Source organism: Benincasa hispida, unplaced genomic scaffold, assembly GCF_027475165.1.
Source record: "Benincasa hispida cultivar pf3 unplaced genomic scaffold, pf3_genome.v1.1 HicScf26, whole genome shotgun sequence".
NCBI lineage: Eukaryota > Viridiplantae > Streptophyta > Magnoliopsida > Cucurbitales > Cucurbitaceae > Benincasa > Benincasa hispida.
Window position 1 is genome coordinate 1 of NW_028326338.1, and position 15425 is coordinate 15425.

The following is a 15425-nucleotide window of genomic DNA, read 5'->3' on the forward strand; positions in this document are numbered from 1 at the left end:
ACTATTTTTTGTAAATAGTTTTTCTTATTTTTCTATTTTTGAAAATCTCTTATTTTCATAAAATAAGTATAAAAGTTGATTTTGATCGGTTATGTTTATATAATTAATTATATATGATATGACAATTTATGAAATCAATGCATTAATTAGCTCGACAATATTACTCGTGGAATTGTGATTTTATTGTCCATCATATATATCTGGGAGTGATTTTAGAATTATTAAAATAAATTATTTATATTTAAAATTACTTCGAAATACGTCTGTAATCACTCAAGATTAATTTAATATTTAAGTTTAGACTTTTTGATATAATTCTCATGTTATAGTAACTTTGTAAATTTTCATAATAATTTTAAAAATGAAAAATTGATTTTAACAATTTCAAAATCACTTCTAAAGATGGATTGATGTTGCAAACTACTTACATAAAAGTCAAACTTGGAAACTTAACTTTTCTTCAACCTCCAAGGTATAAAATAAATAAATAATTAATTAATTAAACTCTTTTTTTCAAATTCTATATGCTATTTATGTTAGTATAGATTAAAATAAATAAAATTATGATAATGCCCTTTAAAAATAAGTAAAAAAAATAACATTAATAAAAACAATTATAATCCTTGACACTACACATTTTTTTAAAGTTGGGATAATAAAAACAATATTATTTTTCACTTCACGTGTTCTTTAATTACTATTTTTTGGGTTTGTTTCTTTTGTGTTGGTTTAGTTTAGTTTTGATTTTCCGTTTACGCGTGGGTCATGGTTCGATGGATAGTTCTTGTAGTGTTCCACAACTGATGATAAAACTCACCTATGTTTCTAGAAGGATTTTAGGATGCTGTGATTTTCAATATTTATTAACTTACTCTAACTTAAGACTTAGTCTCAATTAATGTACCAATGATATTTGTATTTAAGACTTTTAAGACATCGTTTGGTTTAAAAACTATCCTATGATTATAGTAATTACTACTTCGTATAGTAAATATTATTTTGTAGTTCCCAATTAATTACCGTAAACATTATTTCAAAATCTCTATTTGTTAAAATATTTACTATTTGCTACAGTTTTTATTATTTTACATTCATCATTTTTTTATTATTTGCTAAAGTATTTACAATTTCATTCTCAAACTAGCTAAAATGATTTACACCTTAAATACATATTATTATAACTCAAACTTAAATAATCTACATCATAAATGTAAACTATTATAACTCAATTATAATAATAGAAGACTATAATAACCAATTCATTGTCCCAAATGTTCCCTAAATATTTTTAACACTTAAAAAGAAAAAAATTCTAGTGTATATAAAATTTGCTAATAAGTTCTTAGAAATACCTTTTAATGAAATTGTTAATTAAACAATATATTATTTTACTTAAAAGTATTACCTCAAAAGCATAAAAAACAGTGTCAAAATCAGCATGGAGCTCAATTAGCATAAAACTAGTACTATCTATCTCGGGTTAAAAAATAGAGTAACTTAATTGGCAAGTAGTTAAAAATAGTTTTTTTTTTTCTTCTTATCATTAAAAATAGTTGACTTTTATTTAGGGTAGTGTCTCATAAATAGGAGGAAGTGGCATAATGACATAGTTGAGATGATGAAGGAGAATTCAAGGTTAGTTGTTGATGTTAGTGTGTTAGTAATATAGTTATTAAAGATGTCCAATTTTTTCACGAGGACAGGGCCTCGCCTCGAATAGGACAGGGATTCCCTGATTAGGCGAGGAATGGGGGAGGAAGTGGAAGAAAAAAATTCTCAGTGAACTAAACAGGGACAAGGATGAGGAATGCATTCCTCGTCCTCACCCCCCACCTCAATTAACCTCTATTTATTTATTTAGTATAATTCTTTAATATTATTTTATCATTATTATTATATAAACATTACATTTAAATTTCATATTTGATTGTTTATTCGTCAGGATAATGAATATATTTAAATTGAGTATTTACATTTAGATTATATATGTGCATAATTTAATTTATATTTATTTCTTTCTACTAAAAACTTGAATAGTTCTTTTAGGCCAAAATTTGAGTAATTTATCTTGTCATGTAAAACTAACTATAATAAGCAATTTAGTGATAGATTTCCTTATTTAATTAAAATTTGTCCATATTAATGATTTAAATTAATTGATTTTTTTTTTAAAAAAAAACTAACAGGAAAGAATTCCCTGTGGGGAACCCAATCCCCTTGAATTATCCACGGGAATCCCGTCGATCTTCATGGAGAATTTTATGGGGATAGGAAATGAAATGGGGAGCGGGGAGGGGGATGTAGAATGACATCCCCGACCCCTACCCCACCCCGTGGATATCTATAATAATTAATGCAATACCGGTGGTTAGTTTTTTATCTAACAATAATTACTTGTAATGTTTCCTCTTCAATTCTCTCACAACACATATTGTAAAAAAAAAAAAAAAAAACCGTAAAAATGGTATATTTATCAGTTTTGTAAATGATAAGAGTTATATAGCTTGGCACAAACACAAATTATACAAAAAAATTCAAAGCTTGTGCGGTCTAATACGATTTTAAAGTGGGTAATTATTTTGTGTAACCTAGACTGCATTTATTTTCATGTAGCCTCATTTATCACACAACAGAAAAATAACAATTGATTTTTTTAAAACAAAAACAAAAACAATATTACTTGTTAAGTGAGAAATTTTAATTAAGCATGGGTGAGCTGCACAAAGATAGGTGTAGTCCAACCAACAACTAAATATTATGAGAACATTTAAACGAATTTTACATGAGTAATTAATTAAGGTGATACTTTTTTAACTTCTAATTCGAGATTTAAGACATTTTAATAACTATTAATTACATGTTTTGGTTTGTTGTAAATACTAGAAGAAAGTAAGATTTTTTTAGAACATATGCACAATAGATTAGTTAGAGTTTCGTATGTAGGTTTAACCTGAACATATATTATAGCTATAAGGAAAAAACATGAAAATATTTAATGTTGGTTACTTTTTTTCAAAGCTCATCTAAACATTAATTGAAGGCTAATGTAATGAATATTACGCTATCATCGTGTGCTTTTATTTTTTTATTTTTTTATGTACTAAAAAAATTTATATTCTAAAAAAATAAAAAAAATTCTTTTAATCCCCAAATTTTAGAAAAGAATGTGTTTGACCCTTGAGTTTTCAACATGCATCTCTTTTCAATCTCCAATTTTTTTAGAATACATGTGTTTAGTTTCTATGTAAGTTTTCAATTTAGTCCCGAGCTTTTAAGAAGTAGGTTTATGTAATAAATTATTATAGATTAAAAAATAATTTAAAAAAATTATATCCTTTTCTAAATAAATTTTAAATTATTTTTTTAATTTAAACTATCATATAATTGTTTAAAATAATAAAAACAATTATTTCAAGAACTTTTTAAACCTATTCTTAAAAACTGAAGACTAAAAATATACATTTTAAAAATTTGTAGACCAAATGCTATTATTACAAATTTGAGGATTGAAAAGCTGCATTTTGAAAATTTAAGACCAAACGCACATATTCATCCAAACTTAGGATTAAAAAAGTAATTTTTTAAAAAATTTATTAATTGTTTCATTTTAATTTTGTGATATATATGTTTGCTTTGCAATTTACCTTTTAATAATATTTATAAAGATTTTTAAGAAATTTTGAAATAAAAAAAGTTTTTAAATTATGTTACTTTTAAAGAAAAATGTATGCCTAAGGTTTTAAAAGTATAGTTTATTTTTAATGCAATGATTTTCAAATAGATTCTTAAAATTCAACTCCCCTATCAACGATGAAAATTTTACTTTAATTGTCAAAGTCCAACCACATTGATTATAAGTGCAAATGTGTGAGTTTAAAAGGCTGTTTTATTTAATTTAGTTCCATAATCAAATCCATCCCAAAACCCTAAATTCTTGGTACTAAAGTAATTTAACACATTTTTGTAAAACTTTAGTTCATCAAATTTGGAAGGGTGGTGACTCAACTAATTAGTTTCTCCATTTTAAAGCATACAAAGTTTCCAAAGTGAAAAGGGGAAGGAAGAACATATCTTGTATTTGGAGAAGAATGTTGGTCTTAAGTTCAACAAATTTGACAAAGTTTGCTCTTGTTAAGGTTGTCAAGTGTCCTTAAATTCACCCCATTTGATGTCTCACTTAAAGTATCAATTTCACATGGTAATCTAGTTTGGTAATCTCATTTTTCTTGTTAGTGAAAGGTAACAAACGGGAATAATCTATCGTGATGATGTATTTGTTGTTGTTTTTTTATAGTTCAATAACATGTGGAGATGAAGATTCGAACATCTGCCATCTTGGATGAGAGTACATGCTTTCGGAAAGTTGAGTTATATTCATGTTGGCAACGATTTATCAGTTGATAGTAAAAAAATGAGTGCTCCACTATAGATTATTTTATTTTGCTGTGCCAGGGGTTGATAGATTACATTGGCATAAAAAAGTAATATTTTTTTGTTTGAATTTGAAATATTGTTTTGATTAACAACCAAGAAAGAAGCCAACATATGATCATAATTCAACTGACATAAAGTTTGTATTATATTGACCTTGAGGTCAAAGGTTTAATTCTCTCCCACCCCCTATATTGTTTAAAAAACAAAGAGACGGAGAAAGAAATCGAAAGCAGTTCTCGCTTGGTGCCTAATTGATAAAAGGTTAAATTTGTAATTTGAAAATTCAAAGACCAAATAACTTGTCTCATTAAACTTCCTTATTGAACTTCCTTTTATCCTTCATCCATGGCAAAAATTTTCAGTAAATTTAATAAGTTAAAAGATATCGATGAAATAGTTAAAATTCATAACGACTAAATTAAATAAAAAACAAAAAAAAAAAAAAAAAAAAAAAAATAAAAAAAAAAATTAAAACTTATTAGATTAAAACATAATAACTAAAACTATAATGATATAGCACAATGATTACAAATATATAAATATTAAACATACAAACTACATTCGATTTTTACTAATTTATCATTAAGAAAATTAATGAAAAGAATTATTAAAACATATACAATATCAGCTTATTTAAGTTTTTAAGTCAGTCTGTAATTTAATAATACATAATTATACATCTAATCTTTATATTTTTGCAATGATATATGATATAATCTAAATTAAATTTATGTTAATTATTTAAGTTCCAATCACCACAAATTTTTTATAATACCAAAATTTTTAATCTAGAACAAATATTACATTGCAAATTGGAAAATTTGCATCAATGATTGGTAAAGGGAGGTGCAAATACCGTTTAATCTGGTATTTGACTTTGAAGGTATTTTGGGACAAGTCTAGAGGAGGGGGTACTTTGGTAAATTTGAAATACATTAGTTTTTTTTTTTTTAAATTCTTTTTCATCTTCTTAAGGTTAGGTCACATGATTAACCGAGGTTCGGGTATAGTCAGATGGACATCAGCCTACACCCACTTCACAGCTCGACACGCGTCGCCTTTCATTCATTTTCCCTCTCTCTCTCATATCGTAACCCTCATCTCCAATCACCACCGTCCAATCAAATCTCCCCATCACATCACATCACTCCTCCAATCCCACGGCAACTTCCGTTACACCCACCCTCACAGAATAATTCCCACTACCCTCTAAAGTTAAAAACCCTATTCTTTTTTCTTCAACCCTATTCCAATACAAGCTAGAACAATTATCGTTGATGGATATGGATAATTTTGTGGTAATTAGTATAGAGTAATATGTTTTTGTATTTAAATATATTAATAAAATAATGACTTAACGATGCATTAACATTTTATGTAGAAAATTCTAACATTAGGTGCATATTGTTTTTTACTATTAAAATGGTCTAATATTATTTTTTGGATAGATAGTTTGGATTTTTACTAATGAATAGGTTGGTTTTTTTTTTTTCCACCTGAATAACATTGATAGAAAGTGGATAACAACATTATTAAAAAAAACCAACAAAAAAAATCTTAGAGATGAAGTAGTATTTAAAATAATAAGTATATTTTTTTTTTAAAAAAAAACAATTATAAGTATGTTTGTTTAAAAAAATCAAATGAGCTTATATATTTCATCAAATTATAATTTTTTTTTTGGTCAAATAGTCACTTTTTGAAGAGGTTATTAAAAAAAAAAAAACAGATTTTTTTTAACTACGAGTTAAATTCAATATTTAAAATGTCGAAATCACACAACTTTCCATATTGGTGGAAATTTAAAAATTATTAAAAGGAAACCAAAATGATATTAACAAATAAACATACTTCATTATTTAAACAAGATATTGTCACATTTACCGATCTATAATCAAAATTGATGTAATTGCAATGTGATTCCATTGATTGATCAATAATAAAAATATTGATTCCCACATAATTTATACATTTTGATTGTAGATTTGAAAATAGGCTCCACAGTCTAAGAAACTCAGATACAGATATGGATACATGATACGAATACGATATGATATTGCGATACATTAATTTTTAAAAAACTAAGATACGGTTACGTTGAAGATACGTATTATATATATAATGTCTAATAGTTAGATTACAATAGATTCAAGAAGAGAGTGAAAACTTAAAAAAAAAAATCTAGTAACGTCGAGTGATTGTTGAGTGACTAGAGTAGACGATAGGAAAAAAGTAGAAGTTGAAGATTGAATAATGAAGTTGGGGATGAAGGAGGTGTGAATGATGATTTAAATAATGAGAGAGAATGGAAGAATGAAGATTTAATTACGTTTCAGGTTTTTTTAAAAAAAATTATGTTTTATCATTTTTAATTTATTTTGTTTTGAGTTGCTCAATTTAAGTAGACTTTTATGTTTGGAAGTAATTTTAAAATGGTTGAAATCACTTTTCATTTTCAAAATCACCGTGAAACATGTTTAAGTCTTCAAAATAATTTTGATAATATGAAAATTACATTTAAAAGTGTAAAATTGAAAATTAAATTAATTTTGAGTAATTAAAATTGTGTTTTCAAGTTATTTTAAAAATGAAAAAAGTGATTTTTGATGATTTTAAAATCACTACTAAACATGCACTAAAATAAAAAAAAAAAAAAAAAAAAAAAAAAAAAAAAAAAAAAAAAAGAAAAAAAAAACAAAAAAAAAAAAAAAAAAAAAAAAAAAAAAAAAATAAAATGGGTTGAAATTGATCCGCGTATTCCTTCACGTATCTGGAAGTAGATACGCGTATTTGAAAATTAAAAATAAAAATAAAAAAAATCAGATACTTCAAATTACGTATCAGAAACATATTTGTTACGTATCTGTATCTGATATCGATTATCTACACAATTAGAAATATCCGTGCTTCCTAGTCCACAGTTTATTACTATTATGGAACAATATAATAAACATGGCTTAACAATATAATAAAATTGTCAATGCAAAACCGATGAACATATAGAAATATGGATGAAAATTGTAGACAATAATACTTTTACCAAGGGGAATAATAATGTAATTGAAAAAATGTGATGGGGGTACATTTGACATCACATCAGATGACCCTACCAATTCCACGAGAAGGAGGTGTAGAGCCGGCCGCAGAGTAAAACTTACAGGAAGGGTGTGTGGAAAGAGGTTGATGGTATTGGTGAAATATGTGAAGAATATAAATGGTGACGCACATAGGTTAGCAAAGGATAGAGAGAAGTGAAACAAAAAGAGGAAAGAAAGAAGCAAAAATTGGTTAAAAATAAATTTTATTATTATTATTATTGTTATTATTATTTTTTTGTTAATAGAAGAAAAAAAAAAAGAAAAATGGGAAGAGGGAGAGTAGAACTGAAGAGAATAGAGAACAAGATCAATCGACAAGTGACCTTCGCAAAACGAAGAAATGGTCTTTTGAAGAAAGCTTATGAGCTTTCCGTTCTTTGCGATGCTGAAGTTGCTCTCATCATCTTCTCTAATAGAGGAAAACTCTACGAGTTTTGCAGTAGTTCAAGGTTAATTCTTTTTTTTTTTTTTTTTACCATTTTTCTCAGATCTGCTACAACTGTTGTATTGATTTTTTTTCCTTTTAATTTTAATCCCATTTTTGTGATACTTTCTTTTTAGGATTTCTATGCTTTTTTTATTTCCCTTTTCTATGCTAACAAATATAAAGAAATAAAGAAAGAAAGAGAGAAAAAGGAGGGATTTTGCATTTTGGGGTTTCAGAATTTCGGATTTTGCATTTTGCCTTTTCTTTTTCTTCTTCTTCTTCTTCTTCTTCTTCTTTACTCTTTTCTTCCTTTTCTTTGGAATGGGAATTTTGGAAATTAGGGTTTTGGAGATTAGGGCAGATAATGGTGGATGGATGGATCAATTTCAACCTGAAGGTGACAGTTTTCTTTTTTCTTTTTTCTTTTCTTTTTTGCCATTTTCATTTCTCAAATTAGGGTTCTTCTTCTTCTTCGTTTTTTTTTCCTTTCTTTCCATCACTAGTTTAGGGTTTTTTTTTTTTTAAATAAAAAATTTGGGTTCTTTCTTTCGAAGGATAGATCTCCATCCCCACAATTAAAAAAATATTAAATTTTTGTTTTTACTTACCATTGTATTTGTGAACAGAAAAAAGAAGATCAGAACTGGTTTTTTTTTTATTTAAATGATGTAATTTTATGTTGTAAAAATATAGTTTTTTTTATTCTTTGTTTCATCTTTTGAATTAGGTTTTCTTTAGATTGACTAGAGAACACACGTCTGTCTCACCGTAACTATCAAAATGCAGCGCTAAAAACAAATCCTCCCAACAAAAAAAAAAACCCCACCTCCCATAGTGGAACAAACATCCATGTAAACTAGCTTCAAATACCCCAAGAACCACAAAAAAAACAGCTCCAATCCCAATAATTCATCTACCAGATAAAAATTAATAGCACCCCCAACGCCCCAAGGTCCTCAGATCCGCCCCCCCCCATTCAAACCCACAATCAGCCATACAAAGTAAAAAATCCCAAAAGAAACTCCCAATACCCCACAAAAGGCAAACAAGCAACGACCCGGTCCCCCCATAAACCAATACCCCCATCGCCAAACAATTATTATGATTTTTTCTTCACTATTTTTGTGTCTAAATATTGAAGGTTTTTTTTTTTTTAATTATCCTTTTTTTTAAAAAAAATTAAGATCGAGTCGTGCTTACCAGAGTCCAGTTGGTTTATCACTTTTTTTTTTTAATCTAACTTTTGTTTTTTTAGAACTCCAATTGTATTAGGACTAAAAAAAGAAAGAAATCAGAAACCAGATCGAATTATCACTTCGTTTCATAATAATTTCTGTTTAAAATTATTCTGTTTCTAAAAATTATATTTGTTTACTTTTGTTTTTTTTGCTTAAATATGAAGGATTTTTGTTTTTTTTTTTCCCTAGAATTAAGAGTCGTAGCTTAACAAAATAAAGTTGTTTATTTATTTAGTTATTTTTTAAGCTTTGTGTCAATTGTCATTGTGAACTGAAGGGAAAAAAAATCAGAAATGATATTTAATTATTACTCTTTTTCGTAAGGATTTGTCTTTTAAATCTTTTAGGCTTTAAAAATTATTTTTTTTTTATTCAAGTTCTTGAAAATTCTGCTTCTTTACTGTTCATACATATCTATTTCGGGAAAAACGAGTAGAATATTGGCCATATGTCAGATACCTAAAATGGATTTATAAACTTAAATGTCTTTGTTGTTCAAAATTTGTCTAGGAATTTAGAAATATTTTTAAATACACAAACAAATGACAGTATAATTGTTAAATTATTGTGCTACATTAAAACAATTTTTTTAAAAAAAAGTTATTATGCTTATTTCAAGAATTTTTTTTTATTAATTACAGGAATTTTTTTAACCTTGAATGAAGTAATATTGAATTTTTAATATCTCACAATTGTCTTTCAAATATGACTTAATTATGGTTAATTTATTTGTTCTTATAAATAATAGATTTCAGAAAATACCTTAGGTTTATATAGTTATTTCAGATTTTATCAACGACAATATGAAAGTTTCAAATTCTCTTCGATATTAGCAACCAATTGAAATCTAAAAATTTAATTAATTCCATTATCTTTTTATAAATACATAGTTGAGGAAATTAATATTAAGGAAATTACTTTTTTGTGTTATTATTATGTGTAAAATCCAGCATGCTCAAAACATTAGAGAGATACCAGAAATGCAACTATGGAGCCCCAGAGCCTAATGTTTCCACAAGAGAGGCCTTGGTAATCATTCTTATTTTTTAGTTATACTTTTACATTAAATGATTTTATTTTTAATTTCTATTTTTAAAAGTGAAGTCAGTTTACTAATTAATTGGAACCAATATTCTCTGAAAAAATTGATTACCCACCTATTGCTGTGTAGTTTCCTATCGTATCATATTAATGGATAATTTATTGTTTTTCATTAATATAGGAGGACCAAACTTTCAGTAATCCATGTAGTTGGTCTCTATTGATTGTAACAAGATCACTGCCTCACAAAACTCAACGAACAACACACCGTAATGACGCTCCACCACGAACACTCAAACCAAAACGCTACTATTAAAGCCAAATAAAGCTAAGTGTTTTCTACATACAAAATCAATGAAAACAATAATAAAATCTGAAATTTCTCTATGATCGTTTTCATAATTTTAATTAAATTTTTTTAAAAAAAATTAAAGATAAAAAGGGGTTAAATATAGGAACTGAGTAGCCAGCAGGAGTATTTGAAGCTTAAAGCTCGCTATGAAGCTCTCCAACGATCCCAAAGGTAATTACCCCAACATTTTACTTGCCATTTTTAGTTATACTTTCAAATTATTATAAAACTACTTAACTATAAGAATATTATAATATTGATGAGTTTCTTTTAATATCAAATAAAATTAAGTCCAATTATTGAACCTTACGCTCAAATTTGGAATATAAACGGTTTAGGAAGAAACAAAATTTCACTTGTTGATATAAGAATTTTAACAAAATTTCGTATTGATATAAGATTAAATTCACTGTAATCCATCTATTTATGCTCTTGAATTATGTAACGATTTAACATAATATCATAATAAAATATATTTTATTCAAATATATTGTGTACCATTGCTTTGTTTTCAGCTAATACTCTTCTTTCATTTGTTAAGCATTCTTCAATTTTTTAAATTTATAAGTGAGAGGTTAATATAATGTTAAATTTATGTTAACCAATCAACTTAAATTTTTTAGTTTAACCGTGATTTAACAGTGAAATCATAATCTTTTAGAAGAGTTTGTACGTTTACGCCAACTAAAGTTGTAAAAAGAACCAAATCAATGAAGTGGTCAAAAGATTTAGCTTTGTTGCTAAATAAGTGGTTGTTTCCTTCATCACAAAAGAAAACCCTAAGTAGAGAGAGTCCAATCCTGTTTGAATTCTTTGTTTTCTTTATAAAATAAAATAAATAATCATAAGGTTTTCTTAAAGTAAAAAAAGAAAAAGAAAAATTAAGGTCAAATATGAAACAATAATCCTCAAAGAACACATGAAGGTCTGTTTTTTATTTATTGCAATGTGGAAAAATGTTGATGTGAATTGTATATAATATTATGAATAATAGGATTTGCATTTCAACTTTTAAAGTTGTGTTTATTTAGTGATATGTCTGTTTGTACTTGAAAAATATTGTCAATCGTCTATAAACTTTCAATTGTGTATCTAATGTATAGTTCTTGTTACACCTCTACTAATTATTCGATGTTTATACTATCAAACGTCTTAACATATCCAAGCTCAAACCATCAAATATTTCTTAAATAATTCAATTGATGTGTGTCATATAAACTCCAACTTACGAAGTTAACAATACAGACTTGTTAAATACAAAATTCAAAATTTAAACATCCATTGTAGACATTTTGAAGTTTCAAGATCTGATAAATATAAACTTAAAAGTTTACAAATATATTAAAAACAGTCCAAAATTCATGAATAAAGCGTGATGCACTGCTTGACCTTGGAAAAGTGAAGCGCTCTTAAGACACCTTATGAGAATACTCGAGATGTGCTTAAAACTTGTTTGGAACTTTTTTTTTTTTTTTTTTTAATTAAATACTAGAGGTTGAGGGATTAGTAGGTATTCGAATATCTCAACTAGGTTGACACATCCATAATACCCTTATCACGCTCCGATTTCTATTTGAAATGACTTTTAAATGCTTAAAATTTTTATACAATTAAACCATTGTTTGAAACAGGCCGTAATTTGTTGATCTTGATGTTGGTAATTGAATTAAGCAGGAACCTTTTGGGAGAAGACCTTGGCCCATTGAGTAGCAAAGAACTTGAATCTCTTGAAAGGCAACTTGATATGTCCCTCAAGCAGATCAGATCAACAAGGGTAAAATTAAATATTCTTCAACTTCAAAATTCTAGCTTCATTACAATTCCTTATTCCATTTTCTCATTCATCCTTTCTAATCTTTTTCAGACTCAGTACATGCTAGATCAGCTCACTGATCTTCAGCGCAAGGTATGAGCGAAATAGAATGTTTTATATTTAGGTCGGAGAAGGAGTACATGTCAATTATGTTATATATTACAATAAATACTCATTAACATAAACTTTATTTAATTTAGAAGGGTCAATCGGTTTTGAAACATATTCCTTGAAAAACGATTAGGTTTAATACTCTCTCGTGGGCGCTTTTGCAATTATCAATTAGGTGCTTTTTTTCTTCTTGTATGTCTTTGTTTATCCTTTCATTGTTTCTTAATGAAAGTTGGGTTTCTTCTTTTAAAAAAACCAAAATAACGAGTAATTTTAATGTTATTTTGTGTTATTTGTTTGAACTTCCAGGAGCATCTTCTTAACGAAGCAAACAAGACTCTGAAACAAAGGGTATAAAAATATAAGCCTTAAAGAGAAGTTGATAAAATAAAATAAAAACTTATAAGAAAATTTGGTGGAAATTTTTGAATTGCAGTTAGTAGAAGGGTATCAAGTAAATGCTCTTCAATTGAACCAAAGTGCTGATGATATGATGTATGGAAGACAGCAAGCTCAGCCTTCTGGGGATGCCTTCTTCCATCCTCTAGATTGTGAACCCACCTTACAAATTGGGTAAATATTCTTCTTCTTTTCTTTGCATAATCTTTGATCCCTTTTCAATTCTAAATTGGTGTGTCTATGAAAAATCTAGATTCCTTTGGTATGTACTTGCATTGATGATATAAGTATCTTATGTTTGTGGATTTGTTAATGAAACTTGGTTTAATTTGTGTAGTTTGTGTTTAAAATTGTGTTTGACAAGTGTCTAGGTTACTTTGCATTTTTTGTTTGTTTGAAATACAATCAAACGATCTACAATGGTAAGAGATATTTTGGGTGAAACTAGAAACAAAGGCATGAGACTTATGTGCAAAATGGATAATATCATATCATACTATTGAGATATAGAGATATCTGGAGAGTGATTATCCTTGTAGTAATCTAGGTTTACATAGTCTATGTTTTGTATATGGATTTCTGACTAAAACTTAAGTTTATGTGACTTGTGTCGGAGAAGTTTAAGTTTGTGTAGTATGTATTAAATCACCAAAAGTTTGAACTTGTGAGTTATGGTAAATTTAATATTATATCAATACTCTAATACTCCCTCTCACTAGTGGCTCGAAAATTCATTGAAATCCCAACATGTGAAATTTAATATAAGAGAGGAAAATATTTTTCCAGGGTTCAAATTCAAGACTTACTACTGGATACCATGTTAAATCACTAATCAACCCTGTAGTTATCCTCCAACCACTCTTTCATTATCTCTGTTTTTGAGCTATGAGATAGCATCATCTGTACTTATTTGAACTATTTGAATAAAATTGGAGCTAGGATATAGTGAGGGTGCTAAGAGAGTACTGTAAATTTAGTTGGAATTCTCTGGTGCACCTATTGACCCATACTTGCTGTATCTTTCTTAAAAAAATTACCAATAAACCCAAAAGCTTAAACCGATGGGCTATGATAAATTTAAAATTATATCAACACTCTAGCCATATGTGTTTGAATTTGTGTAATAAAGAATGTGTCAAAACAACTTCAAGTTTATAAAGTCTCTGTGTGTTTGATTGTGGATTTGTCTGAAGTTTGTACCAATCTGTGTCTGAAGTTGTGTTTGAGAAAGTCTAAGTTTTTGTAGTTTGTGTTTGAAAAATATACTGCAAAACAAAAGGCAAGAAAAAAGTTAAATTGAAAATTAAGGAGGAATAAATGAAAAATAAATTTGATTAATTTTGCAGGTATCAGCCAGATCCCATAACAGTGGTCACTGCTGGGCCAAGCATGAATAATTTCCTCCCAGGATGGTTGCCTTGAGAAACAAGAAGATGGAAATTCTTCCATTCAAAATTTGAAAAAAATTAGAAAAAAAAAAAAGCAGTGATTTTCTTTGCTTCTGTTGCTTATTCTAAAATCCCCCCCCTTCAAAAAAAAAACATTTTTCAATGCTTGGAACTTTTATATATATATAATTAATACAAACTCTGCACTTTAGTCTTTGTAAGCAAAGTATGTGTATGTTATGGCACTTTCCTTTCTTTTAGAGGTTCAAGACTTTGCTTTTTGAACAACAATTGTAATTTGATTATTTTTCTTCTCTGTCATAAAGTTGAAACTTTGTGTGTATTTTGATTTTCACATTTGATTTCCTGATAAAATGTTTCTAATTCTAGTTCAAATAACATTAAGTCTAGTTCACATTTTATTTAGTTTGTGTATTTTGCATTTTAAAGCAAGGGTTTGGTAGCAGTAAATTAAGATGTTTTCTTTTAATTTTTTAAGAATGTTTTGTTTTCCTTTCGTAAATTATCCTACAACAAATTATGGGTATAGAAATTTGAACAATCTTCGACCTCAAAAGAGGTAATACACGTTATTTACTATTGAATTATACTCAAATTGACTACTTTTATAAAGTTGTAAGCATATAAATTTGAATGGTTTCACATGTCTTGCATGTTATATCAAAGATATGGCTTTCATTCTTTAGTTTGAAAATATTTTTGAATTTTAAAAAATATTTCATATCATATGAATTTGAAAATATTTCTTTGTGGGACCCGATCTCTGAGTGGGGGGATTCCCAAACTCCGATCCTGACTCTCTAAAACGTGGAATAAGGTGGGAATGAGGATGAAAAATCCCCAAAAAATGAAAATGGGAGTGCATCCCCAGCTCCGCTTCTCCTTGTTACCATCTTAATAAAGTCTTAGTTGTTTAAATTTCCAATTTTTAGTCGATGATTTTGAAAAATATCTAAATATCTATACTAATTATTGAGTTTATTTACTGATGAGACCAAGTGGTCATTCATTGGTAAATTGATTTGAAGAGAGTATTTGAGTGAGCAATTGTAAATACTATATAACAAATAAATCAATCCCGATAATAATAATTTTTTTAAAAA

The 15425-nt window shown here is 27.4% G+C and overlaps 1 protein-coding gene across 2 annotated transcripts; it reads left to right on the top strand.

Moving 5' to 3' along the window:
• The first annotated feature begins 7654 nt into the window (after positions 1–7654).
• Positions 7655–14644, top strand: LOC150030372 (agamous-like MADS-box protein MADS4). 2 transcript variants are annotated; one of them, XM_090309791.1, is made up of 8 exons: positions 7655–7981; positions 10148–10226; positions 10694–10761; positions 12265–12364; positions 12455–12496; positions 12824–12865; positions 12951–13087; positions 14260–14644. In XM_090309791.1, the coding sequence occupies exons 1-8, from the start codon at positions 7797–7799 to the stop codon at positions 14333–14335; spliced, it is 729 nt and encodes a 242-aa protein (XP_090165917.1). In that variant the 5' UTR covers positions 7655–7796; the 3' UTR covers positions 14336–14644. The 2 variants fall into 2 exon arrangements, with proteins under 2 accessions (XP_090165917.1, XP_090165918.1); XM_090309792.1 differs by lacking the exon at positions 7655–7981 and adding an exon at positions 8202–8356.
• Positions 14645–15425: the final 781 nt, after the last annotated feature.